This window comes from Camelina sativa, chromosome 2 (assembly GCF_000633955.1).
Source record: "Camelina sativa cultivar DH55 chromosome 2, Cs, whole genome shotgun sequence".
In the NCBI taxonomy this organism is placed as follows: Eukaryota; Viridiplantae; Streptophyta; class Magnoliopsida; order Brassicales; family Brassicaceae; genus Camelina; species Camelina sativa.
In genome coordinates this window covers 2,456,945-2,478,186 of record NC_025686.1, presented here as the reverse complement: position 1 = coordinate 2,478,186, position 21,242 = coordinate 2,456,945, and the positions used below count along the sequence as shown (strand labels likewise).

At 42.3% G+C, this 21,242-nt stretch overlaps 3 protein-coding genes and 2 non-coding genes across 7 annotated transcripts; 3 read left to right on the top strand and 2 right to left on the bottom strand.

Moving 5' to 3' along the window:
* On the top strand, positions 840-912 carry TRNAF-GAA. Its single transcript has one exon. It is a non-coding gene; the product is annotated as a tRNA-Phe (tRNA).
* LOC104715380 (protein STABILIZED1) lies at positions 1,321-13,805 on the top strand. 3 transcript variants are annotated; one of them, XR_002034484.1, is made up of 3 exons: positions 1,321-2,182; positions 11,091-13,533; positions 13,633-13,805. XR_002034484.1 is itself a non-coding variant. In XM_019233686.1 (2 exons), the coding sequence occupies exons 1-2, from the start codon at positions 4,468-4,470 to the stop codon at positions 13,344-13,346; spliced, it is 3,066 nt and encodes a 1,021-aa protein (XP_019089231.1). In that variant the 5' UTR covers positions 4,414-4,467; the 3' UTR covers positions 13,347-13,605. The 3 variants fall into 3 exon arrangements, 1 of the variants encoding a protein (XP_019089231.1); XR_755925.2 differs by lacking the exons at positions 11,091-13,533; positions 13,633-13,805 and adding exons at positions 7,384-10,470; positions 10,570-10,742 and having other exon boundaries at positions 1,321-1,538; XM_019233686.1 differs by lacking the exons at positions 1,321-2,182; positions 13,633-13,805 and adding an exon at positions 4,414-7,348 and having other exon boundaries at positions 13,162-13,605.
* TRNAF-GAA lies at positions 3,935-4,007 on the top strand. Its single transcript has one exon. It is a non-coding gene; the product is annotated as a tRNA-Phe (tRNA).
* LOC104747464 lies at positions 15,987-19,434 on the bottom strand. The gene is made up of 7 exons (XM_010469098.1): positions 19,365-19,434; positions 18,639-18,691; positions 18,322-18,542; positions 18,182-18,232; positions 16,997-17,150; positions 16,728-16,905; positions 15,987-16,650 (listed from the first exon to the last, which is right to left on the bottom strand). The coding sequence occupies exons 1-7, from the start codon at positions 19,432-19,434 to the stop codon at positions 16,403-16,405; spliced, it is 975 nt and encodes a 324-aa protein (XP_010467400.1). The 3' UTR covers positions 15,987-16,402.
* LOC104715362 lies at positions 19,170-21,183 on the bottom strand (the record flags this gene model as incomplete). Its single annotated transcript, XM_010432776.2, is given in 4 exon segments — positions 19,170-19,833; positions 19,911-20,088; positions 20,180-20,348; positions 20,711-21,183. Coding segments are annotated over 4 exon segments (801 nt in total). The 3' UTR covers positions 19,170-19,585.

Sequence of the window (21,242 nt, the reverse complement as noted above, 5' to 3'; positions counted from 1 at the left end):
CAACGTTTTTGTCAAAAGTCACGTATTCATACTTGACATCTCAGTCAAGTTTAAACCAGTCCAAGTCTACGTGACATTTCCTAGTGAGAGCTTTCTACATGATGATGACCAGCCTTCATGCCAGTCCTGCATTTAGACTATTTAGTAAAGGAAGGGTCAAGCATTTGCAAGTCTACTTCGGTCTTCCTTCTTCATGCTAATATATGAGATTGGTCTGCCTTTTTAACCATGAAACTGAAACCTTTTTGTTTTAATAATAGTTTTCGCAACAACTTTACATTGTCTGTGCTTTAGAGCATGATTACTGGTGTAACTCTTTGGGTTACTCTCTATATTGGGCCCAAAAATATAATATTAAACCCATTTTTTAGTCCAACACACAGAGTATCGGTTCTGTGGGAAGGTTTGGGAGAAACACCCTAAGTAACGCGACGTGGTCGTTTGTGATTGGTTGGTTGAGAAATATAAAAGGTAAATTTTTTTTTTCCTCATTTTTTTTCATTCTTTCCCGATTCTTTCTCGTCTCTCTCGTCTCTCTCGTCCGTGGGAGATAAACAGCCGAATCAACAACCATCGGAAAACTCAACCGATTACCATCGAATCGTTGATTTTTCCAGCTAAATCTCGATGGTTGTTGGTTAGACGGAGGGTGATTGGTCGATAGTTATATTACTTGCCATGTACTCTGTTTTGTTAAAAGTAATATTTTCGTTAAAAAGAGCTGTTTCACCGCTCGTTACAAGAATTTACCAAGGGTGCTACGTCGTTTTATTGTATTACCTTAAGGGTGTTATGCTGTTTGACTATATTAAAATGTATATGTATTAAAAAGTCATCTAGCGGGGATAGCTCAGTTGGGAGAGCGTCAGACTGAAGATCTGAAGGTCGCGTGTTCGATCCACGCTCACCGCAATATTATTTCTAATTCCCTTAAAGAATGTAAAACGACGTCGTTTGTCCAATTCTATTTCTAATTCCCTTAAAGGATGTAAAACGATGTCGTATGAAGGATAATCACACCAAGGTAATCTTATACGGCGTCGTATTACAAGAATCTCGAATTATATTAACTGAGCTTTTTTCCCCGATAATGAATCATAAAAACCCACTAAATAAATATTCACCTCCCTTGTTACCGACTGTTTCGTCGTTTATATACGGAACAGTGGCGCCGTATTATACGAAGCTCGAATTATGTTAACTGAGCCTTTTTAACCGATATCGAATCATAAAAAGCCCATTAATAAAGCCCACTAAATATTCACCGTCTTTGTTTCTAAACCGACTGTTTCGTCGTATATAAGACGGCGTAACCGCATATTTTTCCATCGTCTTGTTTCATTCCCAATTAGGATCTCAATTAGGTTACACGATGGTGTTTCTCTCGATTCCCAACGGAAAGACTCTATCGTTCGACGTGAACCCTAATTCAACCACAATCTCCGCCTTCGAACAATTGGTTCACCAACGCAGCGATGTTCCACAGCCTCTCGTTCGTTACTCGCTCCGTATCCGAAACCCTAGCCGTGTGATTTTAGATTCGAAGGATTCCGATTCGATCTTATTATCCGATCTCGGTGTTTCTCGTTTCTCTACCGTGATGATCCATGTCCCTCTTTTGGGTGGTATGCAAGGAATGCCTCCGCCTAAGCCTCGTCTCGATTTCCTCAATTCTAAGCCTCCGTCGAATTATGTAGCGGGTTTGGGTCGTGGTGCTACGGGGTTTACTACTCGTTCCGATATTGGTCCCGCTCGTGCGGCTCCGGATCTGCCTGATCGATCTGCTGTGGCTACAGCGGCTGCTACAGGCGTAGGTCGTGGCGCAGGGAAGCCAAGTGAGGCGGAGGATGATGAGGAAACTGAGGAGAAAGGGTACGATGAGAATCAGAAGTTTGATGAGTTTGAAGGGAACGATGCTGGTTTGTTCTCGAACGCCGAGTACGATGAGGATGACAAAGAGGCTGATGAGATCTGGGAGTCTATTGACCAGAGGATGGATTCGAGGAGGAAAGACCGGAGAGAAGCGAAGCTGAAGGAAGAAATCGAGAAATACAGAGCCTCGAACCCTAAGATTACTGAGCAGTTTGCGGATTTGAAGAGGAAACTACACACTTTGTCTGCGGATGAATGGGATAGTATTCCTGAGATTGGGGACTACTCGCTGCGGAACAAGAAGAAGAAGTTTGAGAGCTTTGTGCCTGTTCCTGATACGCTTTTGGAAAAGGCCAAGAAGGAAAAGGAGCTCGTCATGGCCTTAGACCCAAAGAGCAGAGCCGCTGGTGGGTCGGAGACACCATGGGGGCAGACGCCTGTTACAGACTTGACTGCCGTCGGTGAGGGAAGAGGTACGGTGTTGTCTCTGAAGCTTGATAGGTTATCAGATTCAGTTTCCGGGCAAACTGTTGTGGACCCTAAAGGCTACTTAACTGACCTGAAGAGTATGAAAAGAACCACTGATGAAGAGATGTACGATCGCAACAGAGCTAGATTGTTATACAAGAGTCTAACCCAGTCTAATCCAAAGAATCCTAATGGCTGGATTGCTGCTGCTAGAGTGGAGGAAATGGATGGGAAGAAGAAAGCAGCTAAGCTTCAGATTCAGAGGGGATGCGAAGAGTGTCCCAAAAATGAGGATGTTTGGCTTGAAGCTTGTAGGTTAGCCGATCCAGAAGATGCCAAGGGGGTTATTGCAAAGGGAGTTAAGCTGATACCCAATTCAGTGAAGCTATGGTTGGAGGCTGCCAAGCTGGAGCATGATGAGGAGAACAAGAGTAGGGTGTTGAGAAAGGGACTGGAGCATATTCCAGACTCGGTAAGGCTATGGAAGACTGTTGTTGAGTTGGCTAATGAGGAAGATGCAAGGGTTTTGCTTCACAGGGCTGTGGAGTGCTGCCCGTTGCATCTGGAGCTATGGGTGGCACTTGCGAGGCTCGAAACATATGCCGAGTCAAAGAAGGTGTTGAATAAAGCAAGAGAGAAGCTCCCAAAGGAGCCTGCAATTTGGATCACCGCTGCCAAGCTAGAGGAAGCTAATGGGAACACGGCTATGGTGGGAAAGATTATTGATAGGGGTATAAAGACTCTGCAGAGAGAAGGGGTTGTCATTGACCGTGAAAATTGGATGAGTGAGGCTGAGGCTTCTGAGAGAGCTGGGTCTGTTGCAACGTGCCAGGCGATTATTAAGAACACAATCGGTATTGGAGTCGAAGAAGAGGATAGAAAGAGAACTTGGGTTGCTGATGCAGACGAGTGCAAGAAGAGGGGTTCCATTGAGACTGCAAGAGCAATATACGCCCATGCTCTTACCGTATTCTTGACCAAGAAGAGTATCTGGCTTAAAGCGGCACAGCTTGAGAAGAGCCACGGGAGTAGGGAGTCCCTTGATGCCTTATTGCGTAAGGCTGTCACATATGTCCCTCAGGCTGAGGTTCTCTGGNAAAAATATAATATTAAACCCATTTTTTAGTCCAACACACAGAGTATCGGTTCTGTGGGAAGGTTTGGGAGAAACACCCTAAGTAACGCGACGTGGTCGTTTGTGATTGGTTGGTTGAGAAATATAAAAGGTAAATTTTTTTTTTCCTCATTTTTTTTCATTCTTTCCCGATTCTTTCTCGTCTCTCTCGTCTCTCTCGTCCGTGGGAGATAAACAGCCGAATCAACAACCATCGGAAAACTCAACCGATTACCATCGAATCGTTGATTTTTCCAGCTAAATCTCGATGGTTGTTGGTTAGACGGAGGGTGATTGGTCGATAGTTATATTACTTGCCATGTACTCTGTTTTGTTAAAAGTAATATTTTCGTTAAAAAGAGCTGTTTCACCGCTCGTTACAAGAATTTACCAAGGGTGCTACGTCGTTTTATTGTATTACCTTAAGGGTGTTATGCTGTTTGACTATATTAAAATGTATATGTATTAAAAAGTCATCTAGCGGGGATAGCTCAGTTGGGAGAGCGTCAGACTGAAGATCTGAAGGTCGCGTGTTCGATCCACGCTCACCGCAATATTATTTCTAATTCCCTTAAAGAATGTAAAACGACGTCGTTTGTCCAATTCTATTTCTAATTCCCTTAAAGGATGTAAAACGATGTCGTATGAAGGATAATCACACCAAGGTAATCTTATACGGCGTCGTATTACAAGAATCTCGAATTATATTAACTGAGCTTTTTTCCCCGATAATGAATCATAAAAACCCACTAAATAAATATTCACCTCCCTTGTTACCGACTGTTTCGTCGTTTATATACGGAACAGTGGCGCCGTATTATACGAAGCTCGAATTATGTTAACTGAGCCTTTTTAACCGATATCGAATCATAAAAAGCCCATTAATAAAGCCCACTAAATATTCACCGTCTTTGTTTCTAAACCGACTGTTTCGTCGTATATAAGACGGCGTAACCGCATATTTTTCCATCGTCTTGTTTCATTCCCAATTAGGATCTCAATTAGGTTACACGATGGTGTTTCTCTCGATTCCCAACGGAAAGACTCTATCGTTCGACGTGAACCCTAATTCAACCACAATCTCCGCCTTCGAACAATTGGTTCACCAACGCAGCGATGTTCCACAGCCTCTCGTTCGTTACTCGCTCCGTATCCGAAACCCTAGCCGTGTGATTTTAGATTCGAAGGATTCCGATTCGATCTTATTATCCGATCTCGGTGTTTCTCGTTTCTCTACCGTGATGATCCATGTCCCTCTTTTGGGTGGTATGCAAGGAATGCCTCCGCCTAAGCCTCGTCTCGATTTCCTCAATTCTAAGCCTCCGTCGAATTATGTAGCGGGTTTGGGTCGTGGTGCTACGGGGTTTACTACTCGTTCCGATATTGGTCCCGCTCGTGCGGCTCCGGATCTGCCTGATCGATCTGCTGTGGCTACAGCGGCTGCTACAGGCGTAGGTCGTGGCGCAGGGAAGCCAAGTGAGGCGGAGGATGATGAGGAAACTGAGGAGAAAGGGTACGATGAGAATCAGAAGTTTGATGAGTTTGAAGGGAACGATGCTGGTTTGTTCTCGAACGCCGAGTACGATGAGGATGACAAAGAGGCTGATGAGATCTGGGAGTCTATTGACCAGAGGATGGATTCGAGGAGGAAAGACCGGAGAGAAGCGAAGCTGAAGGAAGAAATCGAGAAATACAGAGCCTCGAACCCTAAGATTACTGAGCAGTTTGCGGATTTGAAGAGGAAACTACACACTTTGTCTGCGGATGAATGGGATAGTATTCCTGAGATTGGGGACTACTCGCTGCGGAACAAGAAGAAGAAGTTTGAGAGCTTTGTGCCTGTTCCTGATACGCTTTTGGAAAAGGCCAAGAAGGAAAAGGAGCTCGTCATGGCCTTAGACCCAAAGAGCAGAGCCGCTGGTGGGTCGGAGACACCATGGGGGCAGACGCCTGTTACAGACTTGACTGCCGTCGGTGAGGGAAGAGGTACGGTGTTGTCTCTGAAGCTTGATAGGTTATCAGATTCAGTTTCCGGGCAAACTGTTGTGGACCCTAAAGGCTACTTAACTGACCTGAAGAGTATGAAAAGAACCACTGATGAAGAGATGTACGATCGCAACAGAGCTAGATTGTTATACAAGAGTCTAACCCAGTCTAATCCAAAGAATCCTAATGGCTGGATTGCTGCTGCTAGAGTGGAGGAAATGGATGGGAAGAAGAAAGCAGCTAAGCTTCAGATTCAGAGGGGATGCGAAGAGTGTCCCAAAAATGAGGATGTTTGGCTTGAAGCTTGTAGGTTAGCCGATCCAGAAGATGCCAAGGGGGTTATTGCAAAGGGAGTTAAGCTGATACCCAATTCAGTGAAGCTATGGTTGGAGGCTGCCAAGCTGGAGCATGATGAGGAGAACAAGAGTAGGGTGTTGAGAAAGGGACTGGAGCATATTCCAGACTCGGTAAGGCTATGGAAGACTGTTGTTGAGTTGGCTAATGAGGAAGATGCAAGGGTTTTGCTTCACAGGGCTGTGGAGTGCTGCCCGTTGCATCTGGAGCTATGGGTGGCACTTGCGAGGCTCGAAACATATGCCGAGTCAAAGAAGGTGTTGAATAAAGCAAGAGAGAAGCTCCCAAAGGAGCCTGCAATTTGGATCACCGCTGCCAAGCTAGAGGAAGCTAATGGGAACACGGCTATGGTGGGAAAGATTATTGATAGGGGTATAAAGACTCTGCAGAGAGAAGGGGTTGTCATTGACCGTGAAAATTGGATGAGTGAGGCTGAGGCTTCTGAGAGAGCTGGGTCTGTTGCAACGTGTCAGGCGATCATTAAGAACACAATCGGTATTGGAGTCGAAGAAGAGGATAGAAAGAGAACTTGGGTTGCTGATGCAGACGAGTGCAAGAAGAGGGGTTCCATTGAGACTGCAAGAGCAATATACGCCCATGCTCTTACCGTATTCTTGACCAAGAAGAGTATCTGGCTTAAAGCGGCACAGCTTGAGAAGAGCCACGGGAGTAGGGAGTCCCTTGATGCCTTGTTGCGTAAGGCTGTCACATATGTCCCTCAGGCTGAGGTTCTCTGGCTCATGGGTGCCAAAGAAAAGTGGCTTGCTGAAGATGTTCCAGCAGCCCGTGCAATTCTTCAAGAGGCTTATGCTGCAATTCCCAACTCTGAGGAAATCTGGCTTGCTGCTTTCAAGCTCGAGTTTGAGAACAAGGAGCCAGAGAGGGCGAGAATGCTTCTTGCAAAAGCAAGGGAAAGAGGAGGGACTGAGAGGGTCTGGATGAAGTCAGCCATTGTTGAGAGAGAACTTGGCAACGTAGAGGAGGAGAGGAGATTGCTTGAAGAAGGCTTGAAGCAATTCCCAACATTCTTCAAGCTTTGGTTGATGCTTGGGCAGCTTGAGGAACGGTTCAAGCATCTGGAACAGGCCAGGAAAGCTTATGACTCTGGTTTGAAGCACTGCCCCCACTGCACACCGCTGTGGCTCTCTCTTGCTAATCTTGAAGAGAAAGTGAATGGGCTGAACAGAGCTCGGGCTATTCTCACCATGGCAAGGAAGAGGAATCCTGGGGGGGATGAGCTATGGTTAGCTGCTATTCGTGCCGAACTGAGGCATGAGAACAAGAGAGAAGCAGAGCACTTGATGTCAAAGGCTCTGCAAGAGTGTCCCAACAGTGGTATCCTCTGGGCTGCGGACATCGAGATGGCTCCACGTCCTCGCCGGAAAACAAAGAGTGTGGATGCTTTGAAGAAGTGTGCTCACGACCCTCATGTTACTGCAGCTGTTGCGAAGCTCTTTTGGCAAGACAAGAAGGTGGAGAAAGCCAGATCATGGTTTAAACGGGCTGTTACCCTTGCCCCAAATATTGGCGATTTCTGGGCGTTGTACTACAAATTTGAACANTCCGAAACCCTAGCCGTGTGATTTTAGATTCGAAGGATTCCGATTCGATCTTATTATCCGATCTCGGTGTTTCTCGTTTCTCTACCGTGATGATCCATGTCCCTCTTTTGGGTGGTATGCAAGGAATGCCTCCGCCTAAGCCTCGTCTCGATTTCCTCAATTCTAAGCCTCCGTCGAATTATGTAGCGGGTTTGGGTCGTGGTGCTACGGGGTTTACTACTCGTTCCGATATTGGTCCGGCTCGTGCGGCTCCGGATCTGCCTGATCGATCTGCTGTGGCTACAGCGGCTGCTACAGGCGTAGGTCGTGGCGCAGGGAAGCCAAGTGAGGCGGAGGATGATGAGGAAACTGAGGAGAAAGGGTACGATGAGAATCAGAAGTTTGATGAGTTTGAAGGGAACGATGCTGGTTTGTTCTCGAACGCCGAGTACGATGAGGATGACAAAGAGGCTGATGAGATCTGGGAGTCTATTGACCAGAGGATGGATTCGAGGAGGAAAGACCGGAGAGAAGCGAAGCTGAAGGAAGAAATCGAGAAATACAGAGCCTCGAACCCTAAGATTACTGAGCAGTTTGCGGATTTGAAGAGGAAACTACACACTTTGTCTGCGGATGAATGGGATAGTATTCCTGAGATTGGGGACTACTCGCTGCGGAACAAGAAGAAGAAGTTTGAGAGCTTTGTGCCTGTTCCTGATACGCTTTTGGAAAAGGCCAAGAAGGAAAAGGAGCTCGTCATGGCCTTAGACCCAAAGAGCAGAGCCGCTGGTGGGTCGGAGACACCATGGGGGCAGACGCCTGTTACAGACTTGACTGCCGTCGGTGAGGGAAGAGGTACGGTGTTGTCTCTGAAGCTTGATAGGTTATCAGATTCAGTTTCCGGGCAAACTGTTGTGGACCCTAAAGGCTACTTAACTGACCTGAAGAGTATGAAAAGAACCACTGATGAAGAGATGTACGATCGCAACAGAGCTAGATTGTTATACAAGAGTCTAACCCAGTCTAATCCAAAGAATCCTAATGGCTGGATTGCTGCTGCTAGAGTGGAGGAAATGGATGGGAAGAAGAAAGCAGCTAAGCTTCAGATTCAGAGGGGATGCGAAGAGTGTCCCAAAAATGAGGATGTTTGGCTTGAAGCTTGTAGGTTAGCCGATCCAGAAGATGCCAAGGGGGTTATTGCAAAGGGAGTTAAGCTGATACCCAATTCAGTGAAGCTATGGTTGGAGGCTGCCAAGCTGGAGCATGATGAGGAGAACAAGAGTAGGGTGTTGAGAAAGGGACTGGAGCATATTCCAGACTCGGTAAGGCTATGGAAGACTGTTGTTGAGTTGGCTAATGAGGAAGATGCAAGGGTTTTGCTTCACAGGGCTGTGGAGTGCTGCCCGTTGCATCTGGAGCTATGGGTGGCACTTGCGAGGCTCGAAACATATGCCGAGTCAAAGAAGGTGTTGAATAAAGCAAGAGAGAAGCTCCCAAAGGAGCCTGCAATTTGGATCACCGCTGCCAAGCTAGAGGAAGCTAATGGGAACACGGCTATGGTGGGAAAGATTATTGATAGGGGTATAAAGACTCTGCAGAGAGAAGGGGTTGTCATTGACCGTGAAAATTGGATGAGTGAGGCTGAGGCTTCTGAGAGAGCTGGGTCTGTTGCAACGTGTCAGGCGATCATTAAGAACACAATCGGTATTGGAGTCGAAGAAGAGGATAGAAAGAGAACTTGGGTTGCTGATGCAGACGAGTGCAAGAAGAGGGGCTCCATTGAGACTGCAAGAGCAATATACGCCCATGCTCTTACCGTATTCTTGACCAAGAAGAGTATCTGGCTTAAAGCGGCACAGCTTGAGAAGAGCCACGGGAGTAGGGAGTCCCTTGATGCCTTATTGCGTAAGGCTGTCACATATGTCCCTCAGGCTGAGGTTCTCTGGCTCATGGGTGCCAAAGAAAAGTGGCTTGCTGAAGATGTTCCAGCAGCCCGTGCAATTCTTCAAGAGGCTTATGCTGCAATTCCCAACTCTGAGGAAATCTGGCTTGCTGCTTTCAAGCTCGAGTTTGAGAACAAGGAGCCAGAGAGGGCGAGAATGCTTCTTGCAAAAGCAAGGGAAAGAGGAGGGACTGAGAGGGTCTGGATGAAGTCAGCCATTGTTGAGAGAGAACTTGGCAACGTAGAGGAGGAGAGGAGATTGCTTGAAGAAGGCTTGAAGCAATTCCCAACATTCTTCAAGCTTTGGTTGATGCTTGGGCAGCTTGAGGAACGGTTCAAGCATCTGGAACAGGCCAGGAAAGCTTATGACTCTGGTTTGAAGCACTGCCCCCACTGCACACCGCTGTGGCTCTCTCTTGCTAATCTTGAAGAGAAAGTGAATGGGCTGAACAGAGCTCGGGCTATTCTCACCATGGCAAGGAAGAGGAATCCTGGGGGGGATGAGCTATGGTTAGCTGCTATTCGTGCCGAACTGAGGCATGAGAACAAGAGAGAAGCAGAGCACTTGATGTCAAAGGCTCTGCAAGAGTGTCCCAACAGTGGTATCCTCTGGGCTGCGGACATCGAGATGGCTCCACGTCCTCGCCGGAAAACAAAGAGTGTGGATGCTTTGAAGAAGTGTGCTCACGACCCTCATGTTACTGCAGCTGTTGCGAAGCTCTTTTGGCAAGACAAGAAGGTGGAGAAAGCCAGATCATGGTTTAAACGGGCTGTTACCCTTGCCCCAAATATTGGCGATTTCTGGGCGTTGTACTACAAATTTGAACATCAACATGGTTCTGAGGAGAACCAGAAGGAAGTGATTGCGAAGTGTGTGGCTTGTGAGCCGAAGCATGGTGAGAAGTGGCAAGCCATCTCCAAAGCGGTTGAGAATGCTCACCAGCCCATTGAAACCATCTTGAAGAGAGTTGTGTCTGCGATGAGCAAGGAAGAGAAGGCTGCTTGAGAGTAACTAATTCCTTTTGTTTTCCATGATCATAGCACATTACACCTTAGTTCTTGTTTTCTCTTTGCAGGCTCAACTGTAGCCGTTCATGTTTTTCTTCAGTAGCGAGAGCTGATATTGATTTGCTGGAGTGTTTTCACCAGATACTTGTGGAATTCTCAATTTACTGAATGCTTCAGTCTTCTTTGTGAGTCTCTGTGTGTTGTAGTTCAGCTATTAACTCTTATATTGTTTATGAAATCCTGATAATTTGTTGTTCGTTTCATGCCTTAACCTTCCTTCTTAGGGAGCTCTGCTTCTACCTGGTGTCTAAGATTGGTGCGTGGTACAAGTCATGAAACCCACTCCAAAGCTTTTTTTAGACAGTGTAAGCCATTAACCCCTGACATAACCTTTTCGCCTTAATAATGTTAATAAACTTGGTGCATGTATAAATCAAAATACTAGTTTTTTTGCTAACCTCCCACAATTTATTTGCCTTATCTGCAACACTTGCTTCTTCTGGAGGTGATTCTCTGACATAGGAGAGTTCTTGTCCCAGCTTCAGTAGACCCCCGACTTTGATAGGCTGGGGCCGCTCTTAACCTATGGTAACTACAGTATGTGTTAGTCTTAGGTAACTAGCTTTTTAGTGCCAAAGTTTCGCTAGAGACCTGTCGTACTGCTGATCTGTTATAGTCTTTTGCCGAGATCCTCTTTGGATATACCGATGGAAAGCTGGGTAAAAATAGAACCGAATGTGACATCAACTACCTCTTGATTTCGCATGTGAAACTCGNCTACTCGCTGCGGAACAAGAAGAAGAAGTTTGAGAGCTTTGTGCCTGTTCCTGATACGCTTTTGGAAAAGGCCAAGAAGGAAAAGGAGCTCGTCATGGCCTTAGACCCAAAGAGCAGAGCCGCTGGTGGGTCGGAGACACCATGGGGGCAGACGCCTGTTACAGACTTGACTGCCGTCGGTGAGGGAAGAGGTACGGTGTTGTCTCTGAAGCTTGATAGGTTATCAGATTCAGTTTCCGGGCAAACTGTTGTGGACCCTAAAGGCTACTTAACTGACCTGAAGAGTATGAAAAGAACCACTGATGAAGAGATGTACGATCGCAACAGAGCTAGATTGTTATACAAGAGTCTAACCCAGTCTAATCCAAAGAATCCTAATGGCTGGATTGCTGCTGCTAGAGTGGAGGAAATGGATGGGAAGAAGAAAGCAGCTAAGCTTCAGATTCAGAGGGGATGCGAAGAGTGTCCCTATAATGAGGATGTTTGGCTTGAAGCTTGTAGGTTAGCCGATCCAAAAGATGCCAAGGGGGTTATTGCAAAGGGAGTTAAGCTGATACCCAATTCAGTGAAGCTATGGTTGGAGGCTGCCAAGCTGGAGCATGATGATGAGAACAAGAGTAGGGTGTTGAGAAAGGGATTGGAGCATATTCAAGACTCGGTAAGGCTATGGAAGACTGTTGTTGAGTTGGCTAATGAGGAAGATGCAAGGGTTTTGCTTCACAGGGCTGTGGAGTGCTGCCCGTTGCATCTGGAGCTATGGGTGGCACTTGCGAGGCTCGAAACATATGCCGAGTCAAAGAAGGTGTTGAATAAAGCAAGAGAGAAGCTCCCGAAGGAGCCTGCAATTTGGATCACCGCTGCCAAGCTAGAGGAAGCTAATGGGAACACGGCTATGGTGGGAAAGATTATTGATAGGGGTATAAAGACTCTGCAGAGAGAAGGGGTTGTCATTGACCGAGAAAATTGGATGAGTGAGGCTGAGGCTTCTGAGAGAGCTGGGTCTGTTGCAACGTGCCAGGCGATTATTAAGAACACAATCGGTATTGGAGTCGAAGAAGAGGATAGAAAGAGAACTTGGGTTGCTGATGCAGACGAGTGCAAGAAGAGGGGTTCCATTGAGACTGCAAGAGCAATATACGCCCATGCTCTTACCGTATTCTTGACCAAGAAGAGTATCTGGCTTAAAGCGGCACAGCTTGAGAAGAGCCACGGGAGTAGGGAGTCCCTTGATGCCTTGTTGCGTAAGGCTGTCACATATGTCCCTCAGGCTGAGGTTCTCTGGCTCATGGGTGCCAAAGAAAAGTGGCTTGCTGAAGATGTTCCAGCAGCCCGTGCAATTCTTCAAGAGGCTTATGCTGCAATTCCCAACTCTGAGGAAATCTGGCTTGCTGCTTTCAAGCTCGAGTTTGAGAACAAGGAGCCAGAGAGGGCGAGAATGCTTCTTGCAAAAGCAAGGGAAAGAGGAGGGACTGAGAGGGTCTGGATGAAATCAGCCATTGTTGAGAGAGAACTTGGCAACGTAGAGGAGGAGAGGAGATTGCTTGAAGAAGGCTTGAAGCAATTCCCAACATTCTTCAAGCTTTGGTTGATGCTTGGGCAGCTTGAGGAACGGTTCAAGCATCTGGAACAGGCCAGGAAAGCTTATGACTCTGGTTTGAAGCACTGCCCCCACTGCACACCGCTGTGGCTCTCTCTTGCTAATCTTGAAGAGAAAGTGAATGGGCTGAACAGAGCTCGGGCTATTCTCACCATGGCAAGGAAGAGGAATCCTGGGGGGGATGAGCTATGGTTAGCTGCTATTCGTGCCGAACTGAGGCATGAGAACAAGAGAGAAGCAGAGCACTTGATGTCAAAGGCTCTGCAAGAGTGTCCCAACAGTGGTATCCTCTGGGCTGCGGACATCGAGATGGCTCCACGTCCTCGCCGGAAAACAAAGAGTGTGGATGCTTTGAAGAAGTGTGCTCACGACCCTCATGTTACTGCAGCTGTTGCGAAGCTCTTTTGGCAAGACAAGAAGGTGGAGAAAGCCAGATCATGGTTTAAACGGGCTGTTACCCTTGCCCCAAATATTGGCGATTTCTGGGCGTTGTACTACAAATTTGAACATCAACATGGTTCTGAGGAGAACCAGAAGGAAGTGATTGCGAAGTGTGTGGCTTGTGAGCCGAAGCATGGTGAGAAGTGGCAAGCCATCTCCAAAGCGGTTGAGAATGCTCACCAGCCCATTGAAACCATCTTGAAGAGAGTTGTGTCTGCGATGAGCAAGGAAGAGAAGGCTGCTTGAGAGTAACAAATTACTTTTGTTTTCCATGATCATAGCACATTACACCTTAGTTCTTGTTTTCTCTTTGCAGGCTCAACTGTAGCCGTTCATGTTTTTCTTCAGTAGCGAGAGCTGATATTGATTTGCTGGAGTGTTTTCACCAGATACTTGTGGAATTCTCAATTTACTGAATGCTTCAGTCTTCTTTGTGAGTCTCTGTGTGTTGTAGTTCAGCTATTAACTCTTATATTGTTTATGAAATCCTGATAATTTGTTGTTCGTTTCATGCCTTAACCTTCCTTCTTAGGGAGCTCTGCTTCTACCTGGTGTCTAAGATTGGTGCGTGGTACAAGTCATGAAACCCACTCCAAAGCTTTTTTTAGACAGTGTAAGCCATTAACCCCTGACATAACCTTTTCGCCTTAATAATGTTAATAAACTTGGTGCATGTATAAATCAAAATACTAGTTTTTTTGCTAACCTCCCACAATTTATTTGCCTTATCTGCAACACTTGCTTCTTCTGGAGGTGATTCTCTGACATAGGAGAGTTCTTGTCCCAGCTTCAGTAGACCCCCGACTTTGATAGGCTGGGGCCGCTCTTAACCTATGGTAACTACAGTATGTGTTAGTCTTAGGTAACTAGCTTTTTAGTGCCAAAGTTTCGCTAGAGACCTGTCGTACTGCTGATCTGTTATAGTCTTTTGCCGAGATCCTCTTTGGATATACCGATGGAAAGCTGGGTAAAAATAGAACCGAATGTGACATCAACTACCTCTTGATTTCGCATGTGAAACTCGGTATTGTTACCAGATGATTAAATGTTTCCAAACATTCCCTATATATAATCGACTTCTAAAAATTTTCTTCCAAACATTGTTTGCGAAAAAAAGCAGGATCAGATCGATCATAACTCAGAACAGAACAGTACACCGAACCAAACACAATCAGAACCAAGTGGGCCACAATAGGCTTGGCTGTATAAGTGTATATAGCCTATCACAACTGAACACCTTTTCTAAATGTACTTTCTAAATACTAGATATAGCATTATCCAAATCACATTTTATAAGCGAATCATACAACAACGTGTCCAGAAATATGGACCCCAAAAGTGCTACCAAAAGCATAACAATTTAAAACAAATCCAGTATTAGGTTTGTGATCATCAAATGATGATGGGACAAGAACACGTTCGGTACCAAACAAGGTATAAAGAAACAACACAAAACAGATAACTCTACCGATTTGTCTATGTATAATGCGAATGTGGAGCATAAGCAGAAAGATATAAATGAGTGGATATATACGAAACCGCATATTTGACTTTGATACCATCAAAATGTCCGTGGCTTTGGTTGTTGAAGTTTTTAATTACTTTTTTATTTAAAATATCGTATATGTTAAAGACTTTTGTGCTCTGTTTATGTCTATGGTATGGTTGGTTAGTGGTTTATAGTTGGTTTTAATTAGATATAGACATCATCTAAACCATCTTCATAAACAAATCTTATCTCCTTCGTGAGTGTTACTTATCCAATAGTCTAATTCAATTCTGATAATAAAAACAATTCGACAAGTATAGTTAGTGGTTTAACGTTTGTATATAAAAAGAGTTGTTTATGGTTATGTTTAATGTTCTTGAGTCGTAAAATATAGGTAAACTTTGTTAGCTTCGTTACGGAATATGTGCAAAAATGCACATGTGATCATTTTTCCTCTATAGTCGGTCCTTACTACTAATAGATTGATACTAATATTAATTAGATATATTAAGTGTGCTAGTAAAGCAAACAAAAACTGGGTCGACGTCAAATAAACAAAGAAAAAATTCAGTCCTCTATCACATCGAACAAACGTGAATTCAGGTCGAGAAGAAACCCCAAAACATGACTTTCTACGATTCTTTAGATTGTTTCTGTTTGCAGGTAATGAAAACAGTATTATTCATATCAGTTTATTTTTTGGTCTGAAATTAATATAGTATTTATTACGCGAAAATGAAATGGGCCGACCACTTAAATTAAATTTTCCTTGTCTAATTGTTAGGAAATGATTCGTTACAATTTAAGTTTATTTAAAAGGGAAAAAAAAAGTGTCTAGAAAAATCGGTGGAGGGACCAAACACTGAAGTACACTCCATCAAGTCAATTTTGCAATCAAAGGTCCACGTTTTTTGATTTTTCTCCGTCATATGTTTGACATTTTTGTCCTCAAAAGGTCCCACTTTTTCCATTTTGTAACTTGTCTTTTTCTTTTATATTTAGTTATTTATTTCCTAATAAAACCTTAAAACTGAATATAAAATCAACTTTAAATTGATATCATATTTTCAAAAAAAAAATCAACAAATTAAACTCTTAATGTATTTCATACGAAAAATTTATATTAAAACTTAGAAAAGAAATTTTATTTAAATTAATGTTTAAAGGTATTATTATTAGTATTAGTTGTAATAAAACAAAATATTTAATTCAGCTATTTGATGTGTAAACCATTCACATTTTAAATCCTCATAATGCAAATTATTGAGGAAAAAATGTATATTAGCCAAACTAAAGTAAATTATATAATTTTTAATTTTAAAAGTGTTATATGATCATCAAGGGTATTATTTTTCTTCAAGTAATGTGATACACTGATTAATAAATACACATATAGATGATTAGATTGGTTAATATTTACCACTCCATTATAGAATTACTGAGTACTCTCTCAGGTACAAGAACAAGACCTCTCTCAGTCGATGTTATCAAGTAACAATAAACAAGAAACAACTCTTATCAACAAATCAGCACTTATAATATACGACAACTCCCATTGATAGGACTTTAAAAGCTATTTCTACACCCAAAACGCTGAAACTGCTGTAATTGCGTTTTAAGGAAACGCTCAGTTAGCGGTCTGAGCCTCCTCGCAGCTGCCATTGCTACTCCAACCACTGGACAAACACGGTATTGTGACTAGGGAAAAAAAGTGAATCTCCTTGTCACTTGAGACCAACAAGAAAAAAAGACAAAAAGAGATATAAAATCTACTTTTGAAATTTTTATCAGTAATAGTAACAGATTTTTTGTTTCAGCCACGGTGAGCCATTCTTGAGAAGTAGTTGAAGTCATGGTGTTGGACTCTTAGCTGTTTTAGCCAAGAATCAGCAACACTTAGAAGTGACACAACTCGTTCTTGATCTTGACCTTGATCATCTTCTGAAAGCCAAACATTGCCTTGCATCTTGTATGTGGCTAACCCAAAAGGAAGCAAAGTTACACCTTCTCCTTCCTTTCGAGTCCTCTCCTTTTCCCCACCGTTTTCTTCTGGCTCCATATCTGTAAATCAATATACCATGATTACATTTTTGCGGGATATATATCAAATCCAAAGAACTGATTCAAAAGATTACTACCTTGGAAAGAAGATGAAAGAGTGTGATAACTAAGGAAACAAGTGGATAAATCTTTGATGGTCCTTCCCATTGGAATATGGTAAATTGGGTACCAAGCTACCGCCATCCAACTTGCCGGTGAAAGATCTACGCTTCTCAACGACATCAATCCAGGGTACCTTTGAGCCAATTCATTGATCTGAAACCAAACAAAAAAAATCATCATGTGTCATATATATTTCAAGTCTTGAAATGCTAACAAGAAGATCATTACAATCTAATCAAGTTACCTTATCCATGAGAGGAACTCGAGCATAAGGAGCTGATCTCTCAAAGTATTGGAGGTAAAGATAACCCAAACGATCATTAGGATGCAAGAGAGCGTCATGGTCAAGTCCTTCCTCAGAAGCACATCTCGAAAGTTTATCACTTTCACTCTCATCACTATTATAGAGAGATCTAGAAGATCACAAGATTAATAACAATATATTCTATCTTTATTATTCTAGATATTGCAATCATTATAGTTTAGGAAACTCTTGTACTATATAATTCTATGTAACCTAAAGATTATAATCATGAGAGTCAATATAATATTTCCTAAACACTAATGTGTTCATCTCTCATCAATCTATAACATGGTATCAGAGCAGGTTATACTTGAGTTTAGATCTAACAATCAAACTCTTTAACCCATACCTTCCCTAAGCTATTGAGCTTCTCCATCTGTTTATCTTTCTTTTTATTTTTTTTCTATCACTACTTTCTCAACAAAAAAAAAAAAATTCGACTTAGTTTTCTACTGGACAAGCTTATCTCACCTCATAATATCACCAACATGAGATCTTCCATCTTCATCACTGGAGACGCTGATGGTGACATGATCTCTCCGAGATTCGACCAAGTCATAGCCAAGCTGCCTTCCAACGAAGAAAAGCTCTGTTGCCGCTGCTCCAACACGAACCAGCTCCGCCGCCTCTCGACTCGAGACTCCTCCATATGTGTGCCTTTTTGCATATTTCTGCATGCCATCTTTGTCGATCTGGTCAAGTCACCATTACTTCTTTAAGCTATATGCTTCTCAAGGACTTATGTCGTTCCTGATCCAAAGTTGATCATAAGTTTTTAAGTCGTTCACGACTTCTCTAAGCTATTTGCTTCCTCGTGCCTTCTCCAAGGCCTTTTACGGTATATCCGTCTAATAACATGGTTCAAGCGTAATGCTTCTTCAGTCGTATCAATCTCAAGCCTTCACTCCATGACACCTTGAGCTTGAGGGGGTGTATAGAGAGATCTAGAAGATCACAAGATTAATAACAATATATTCTATCTTTATTATTCTAGATATTGCAATCATTATAGTTTAGGAAACTCTTGTACTATATAATTCTATGTAACCTAAAGATTATAATCATGAGAGTCAATATAATATTTCCTAAACACTAATGTGTTCATCTCTCATCAATCTATAACAACTATATGAATCACTAAAGGAATCTCTGCTTTCCCCATCTTCAGAGTCATCCCTGAAGGAATCTCACAAAATTCATCAAAAGGATCAAACTTTTCAAATCAAGAATTGCCTCAACAAAAGCAATTCAAAAGCTGTGTGTACCTTAAGCGGATCAAGGAGGAACGAGAGGTGAAAATTTGAATAGCAGAGAGGTAAGGAACGTAATATTGAACAAGAGATTCTCCATTAGTGAGACGAATAGGAACACCAGCTCCATAAGCACTCCATTCATCATAACAATCCCAGAGATCACTCAATCTGAAAAACTCAACCTTTTCTCTCTCCCATGGATGCCAAATCCGATTCAAACTCCTAATCTCCGCCTGCACAAATCCACACCATTTTTGTAATTAATATAAACATTAATACAAGAAGAAGAAGAACAAGAAGAAGAGAAAGAGAAGGTTACAATACAAAACCTTGGGAAGAGATTGGGGTGGCACTAGAGGTGTTGTACAATGAAGNAATTTTTCTCCGTCACATGTTTGACATTTTTGTCCTCAAAAGGTCCCACTTTTTTCCATTTTGTAACTTGTCTTTTTCTTTTATATTTAGTTATTTATTTCCTAATAAAACCTTAAAACTGAATATAAAATCAACTTTAAATTGATATCATATTTTCAAAAAAAAAATCAACAAATTAAACTCTTAATGTATTTCATACGAAAAATTTATATTAAAACTTAGAAAAGAAATTTTATTTAAATTAATGTTTAAAGGTATTATTATTAGTATTAGTTGTAATAAAACAAAATATTTAATTCAGCTATTTGATGTGTAAACCATTCACATTTTAAATCCTCATAATGCAAATTATTGAGGAAAAAATGTATATTAGCCAAACTAAAGTAAATTATATAATTTTTAATTTTAAAAGTGTTATATGATCATCAAGGGTATTATTTTTCTTCAAGTAATGTGATACACTGATTAATAAATACACATATAGATGATTAGATTGGTTAATATTTACCACTCCATTATAGAATTACTGAGTACTCTCTCAGGTACAAGAACAAGACCTCTCTCAGTCGATGTTATCAAGTAACAATAAACAAGAAACAACTCTTATCAACAAATCAGCACTTATAATATACGACAACTCCCATTGATAGGACTTTAAAAGCTATTTCTACACCCAAAACGCTGAAACTGCTGTAATTGCGTTTTAAGGAAACGCTCAGTTAGCGGTCTGAGCCTCCTCGCAGCTGCCATTGCTACTCCAACCACTGGACAAACACGGTATTGTGACTAGGGAAAAAAAGTGAATCTCCTTGTCACTTGAGACCAACAAGAAAAAAAGACAAAAAGAGATATAAAATCTACTTTTGAAATTTTTATCAGTAATAGTAACAGATTTTTTGTTTCAGCCACGGTGAGCCATTCTTGAGAAGTAGTTGAAGTCATGGTGTTGGACTCTTAGCTGTTTTAGCCAAGAATCAGCAACACTTAGAAGTGACACAACTCGTTCTTGATCTTGACCTTGATCATCTTCTGAAAGCCAAACATTGCCTTGCATCTTGTATGTGGCTAACCCAAAAGGAAGCAAAGTTACACCTTCTCCTTCCTTTCGAGTCCTCTCCTTTTCCCCACCGTTTTCTTCTGGCTCCATATCTGTAAATCAATATACCATGATTACATTTTTGCGGGATATATATCAAATCCAAAGAACTGATTCAAAAGATTACTACCTTGGAAAGAAGATGAAAGAGTGTGATAACTAAGGAAACAAGTGGATAAATCTTTGATGGTCCTTCCCATTGGAATATGGTAAATTGGGTACCAAGCTACCGCCATCCAACTTGCCGGTGAAAGATCTACGCTTCTCAACGACATCAATCCAGGGTACCTTTGAGCCAATTCATTGATCTGAAACCAAACAAAAAAAATCATCATGTGTCATATATATTTCAAGTCTTGAAATGCTAACAAGAAGATCATTACAATCTAATCAAGTTACCTTATCCATGAGAGGAACTCGAGCATAAGGAGCTGATCTCTCAAAGTATTGGAGGTAAAGATAACCCAAACGATCATTAGGATGCAAGAGAGCGTCATGGTCAAGTCCTTCCTCAGAAGCACATCTCGAAAGTTTATCACTTTCACTCTCATCACTATTATAGAGAGATCTAGAAGATCACAAGATTAATAACAATATATTCTATCTTTATTATTCTAGATATTGCAATCATTATAGTTTAGGAAACTCTTGTACTATATAATTCTATGTAACCTAAAGATTATAATCATGAGAGTCAATATAATATTTCCTAAACACTAATGTGTTCATCTCTCATCAATCTATAACATGGTATCAGAGCAGGTTATACTTGAGTTTAGATCTAACAATCAAACTCTTTAACCCATACCTTCCCTAAGCTATTGAGCTTCTCCATCTGTTTATCTTTCTTTTTATTTTTTTTCTATCACTACTTTCTCAACAAAAAAAAAAAAATTCGACTTAGTTTTCTACTGGACAAGCTTATCTCACCTCATAATATCACCAACATGAGATCTTCCATCTTCATCACTGGAGACGCTGATGGTGACATGATCTCTCCGAGATTCGACCAAGTCATAGCCAAGCTGCCTTCCAACGAAGAAAAGCTCTGTTGCCGCTGCTCCAACACGAACCAGCTCCGCCGCCTCTCGACTCGAGACTCCTCCATATGTGTGCCTTTTTGCATATTTCTGCATGCCATCTTTGTCGATCTGGTCAAGTCACCATTACTTCTTTAAGCTATATGCTTCTCAAGGACTTATGTCGTTCCTGATCCAAAGTTGATCATAAGTTTTTAAGTCGTTCACGACTTCTCTAAGCTATTTGCTTCCTCGTGCCTTCTCCAAGGCCTTTTACGGTATATCCGTCTAATAACATGGTTCAAGCGTAATGCTTCTTCAGTCGTATCAATCTCAAGCCTTCACTCCATGACACCTTGAGCTTGAGGGGGTGTATAGAGAGATCTAGAAGATCACAAGATTAATAACAATATATTCTATCTTTATTATTCTAGATATTGCAA